Source organism: Sphaeroforma arctica (assembly GCF_001186125.1).
Source record: "Sphaeroforma arctica JP610 unplaced genomic scaffold supercont1.263, whole genome shotgun sequence".
NCBI classification, from domain to species: Eukaryota; class Ichthyosporea; order Ichthyophonida; genus Sphaeroforma; species Sphaeroforma arctica.
In genome coordinates this window covers 19,258-22,518 of record NW_014040295.1, presented here as the reverse complement: position 1 = coordinate 22,518, position 3,261 = coordinate 19,258, and the positions used below count along the sequence as shown (strand labels likewise).

Sequence of the window (3,261 nt, the reverse complement as noted above, 5' to 3'; positions counted from 1 at the left end):
ACGACACACACACACATACACACACACAACACACACATATATATATATATATATATATATATATATGTATATGTATATGTATATGTATATGTTTTTGTGTATACATGTATATGTATATTTGTATATGTGTATATGTGTATATGTGTATATGTATATGTGTATATGGATATATATATGTATAGGTATATGAATATGTATATTTATATATGGATATGCATGTATATATATGTATATACATATTTAATGTAAGTATATATGAATATATGTATATATGTATATACGTATATATGTATATATGTATATATGTATATACGTATATATGTATGTATGTATATATGCATAGCCCCCTGAATATATGTAAATATGTATATACGTATATATGTATATATGTATATATGTATATGCGTATATATGTATGTATGTATATATGCATAGCCCCCTGAATAATCAACACCTGATCTCTTTTTCCTCAGGAGGCTATGATATAAATATGTATATGTTTATATCGCTAAAACCCTAAAACCCTAGAATCGCGAGCCTCAGCCTTAAATAGTTGTCGCAGGCGAGAATCGCAGTCATTGTGGTCGCAAGACCCGGTCGCAGTCGTATCGCAGTCATTTTTAAAGTCTCATATTGTTTAAAAAAAAAAATAGATAACTGTTTTAATTTATTTTGAAAACAATTCCAGCATAGCCCCCTCTAAATAGGAGCAGACAACATCAAATATTGGACGGAGAAACCCGGGGATTTTTGCTATAGAGGTTGACCCAGAGGTATATCAAGAAATATATCTCATTGGAAGTTAGATGAGTAAAAAACGTATTAATAGTCTCATCCCGATCGGACTATTGGTTCAAAAGTTATGAAAGATTTCAGTTTGTACCAGAACTGGGTCAAACTAGGCGCACGTAGGCATTAAACAAGTCCATCCATACCCAACAGAGTACAGACTACAGAGTGAGTACCGACCTTCTCGCATTATATGAAGGCATATATACTACTTTTTAATGGTCTAGGGGGGTTTTATGATAGCGAGTCTGAACGTGTATATCGGGTGGCTCACATTCTCAGTGGTATAAAAAGTACTGGTTAGAATATAAGGTACAGTCATACCTCTTTATATGTCCACCTCCTTAAGGTGTCTACCTCTTTATATGTCCAATTTCTATTTTGATTAACCCCCTATATATGAGTCAGGTCTTTTTAAGCCGGTCCGGCAGCCTGTTCTTGGAGGTTTTCATGTGTGAATATTGCACCATTCACCTCAGCTTGACGGTAGCTTTATCTATAATACATACACTAGAGTACGTACTACAATAGATCCTGGTGGGAGACACTTCTAGTGGTGAACGCTGTTGTGCGAAAGGATGCACTTCAACGCACCCAGTGGGTGGTGTACACAAATGTGCTGGTTGCGATCGAGGTATGCATACCTTTTGTGGCGTGCATCTTGGTGAGGGGTATAGCTCAAATTCAATCGGTTACTGCCTGTCTACAGATAAATGCCAGCCACCAAATGACATGTAGGAGTCTGGTTTCACTAATAACAGACAGACAGAGCCAGACGAATTGACACAAAACACACCTACAACGAGTGAACCAGGCGGATCGAAACCACAGTCGACGCCCAAGCAGGATGTATCGTCTGGTATGAAAGGAGTATCTAGTGTGATAACAGATAAGCTCACTGTTGGTAAGAAGAAGAAAACATATAAACAGACTGCATTATCGAAGGTGAGCTCCAATACAACAAAAAGAATCAATCTAACAAACAAAGATAAAGGTGTCATCGTGCGTACAATCTAGAAAGCGGAATACAGCTTAGACCTATCATGGAAAGACAACTATCGTAGGCGATAAGAAGGTTCATGGAGTCCGGAGAGAAGATACTCAGTCAGTCTTATGAGGTACATGCAAAAAAGAAATATCGAGAAAGGAGAGGAACACATCACGAGCTCGATAAGCGTTTGATTGAGTGGGTCAGTAAGGTTAGAGAAGCTGGTTTTAGTGTAAGTCAGGGCTTGATTGTCACGAAAGGGAAGGAGTATTTAATGAGAGCGCCTAGAATTCCTCCTGGTGTGACCCATACTCCCATAGGTTGGACCCCGAACCTGATGGTATGAAACTGACCAAGACTTATCTTACCTCTTTATATGTCCAAATATTTGCCAATCCCGGGAACTGGACATATATAGAGGTATGATTGTACCCGAAATACACATCCAAACTCGTTATGCGCGCACATATAACCCCCATAGACCTTTTAAAAAGTAGTATGCTATAAGGCCAAAAAGGTCTGTTGGGTATGGATGGACTTGTACATTGCCTATGTACGTGCGCCTAGTTCGACCCAGTTCTGGTACAAACTGAAATCTTTCATAACTTTTGAACCAATAGTCCCATCGGGATGAGATTAAGCATACGTTTCTTACTCGTCAAGATGAAGAATTTGAGTCATTTAAATTCCAAAAAAAATCGATATTTTTAATATACCTCTGGGTCAATCTCTATGGTAAAAATCCCCGGGTTCCTCCGTCTCATATTTGATGTTGTCAGCTCCTATTTTAGATACCGTGTATTCGTTTTGTTTTTACAAAAAAACACAACAACAACTGACTTTTAGTGATGACAAATATCTGCGTTATCGAAACATTTGTTTCGAAAGTTCAAAAGTAGTTCGGTACTGAAGAGGAAAATTTACTCCCTTATCAAGATTCAAAAGTGAGCCAGATCCAGTTTGTGGGGTTTTGGGCTTTAGCGTGAATGTTGAACAACTCATCACCGTACATACTAAATACACGCACACTTCTTGATGTATTTATCACATACACTAATGTATTTATCACATACACTGTAGTGACATCACCGTTTGTTATCGCATGCAGTGGTGATAACTACTGTATACTAGCCGCTATGCAGCGGACGCGTTTACAAAGCATGCCGGAGGTCACACAGACGAATACGCGATTGCAAGTGGTTAGTACAGTTATCACTTCAATGCTTATTTATTCATGCATATCCTTTTTTTTTACTAACTTTGTGTGCGTGGGAAGTATACTGATTTACAATATCCCAGCATAAATATCTGGCTAATCGTCTGTTGTTCAACGTGTTTATCTATCTGGCTATGTCGATCGTCCAATCCAACCGTGCTGTAGAAATACAGCTGAAATATACAATCGAGAATTTGACAAGCACAATATTACCCCTGCACGTCTGTGTGAATATATATATATATATATATATATATATATATACACA

The 3,261-nt window shown here is 37.6% G+C and overlaps 1 protein-coding gene across 2 annotated transcripts in view; it reads left to right on the top strand.

The window, feature by feature from the left end:
- Positions 1-2,824: 2,824 nt before the first annotated feature.
- Positions 2,825-3,261, top strand: part of SARC_04579 — a gene marked incomplete at both ends in the record, with an annotated part of 9,742 nt that continues 9,305 nt past the window's right edge. Inside the window, one exon of one of the 2 annotated variants that reach the window (XM_014301577.1) lies at positions 2,825-2,976. In XM_014301577.1, coding sequence (XP_014157052.1) covers positions 2,914-2,976 — 63 coding nt within the window. The remainder of the gene's footprint in view (positions 2,977-3,261) is intronic. The other variant, XM_014301576.1, reaches the window with a different exon arrangement.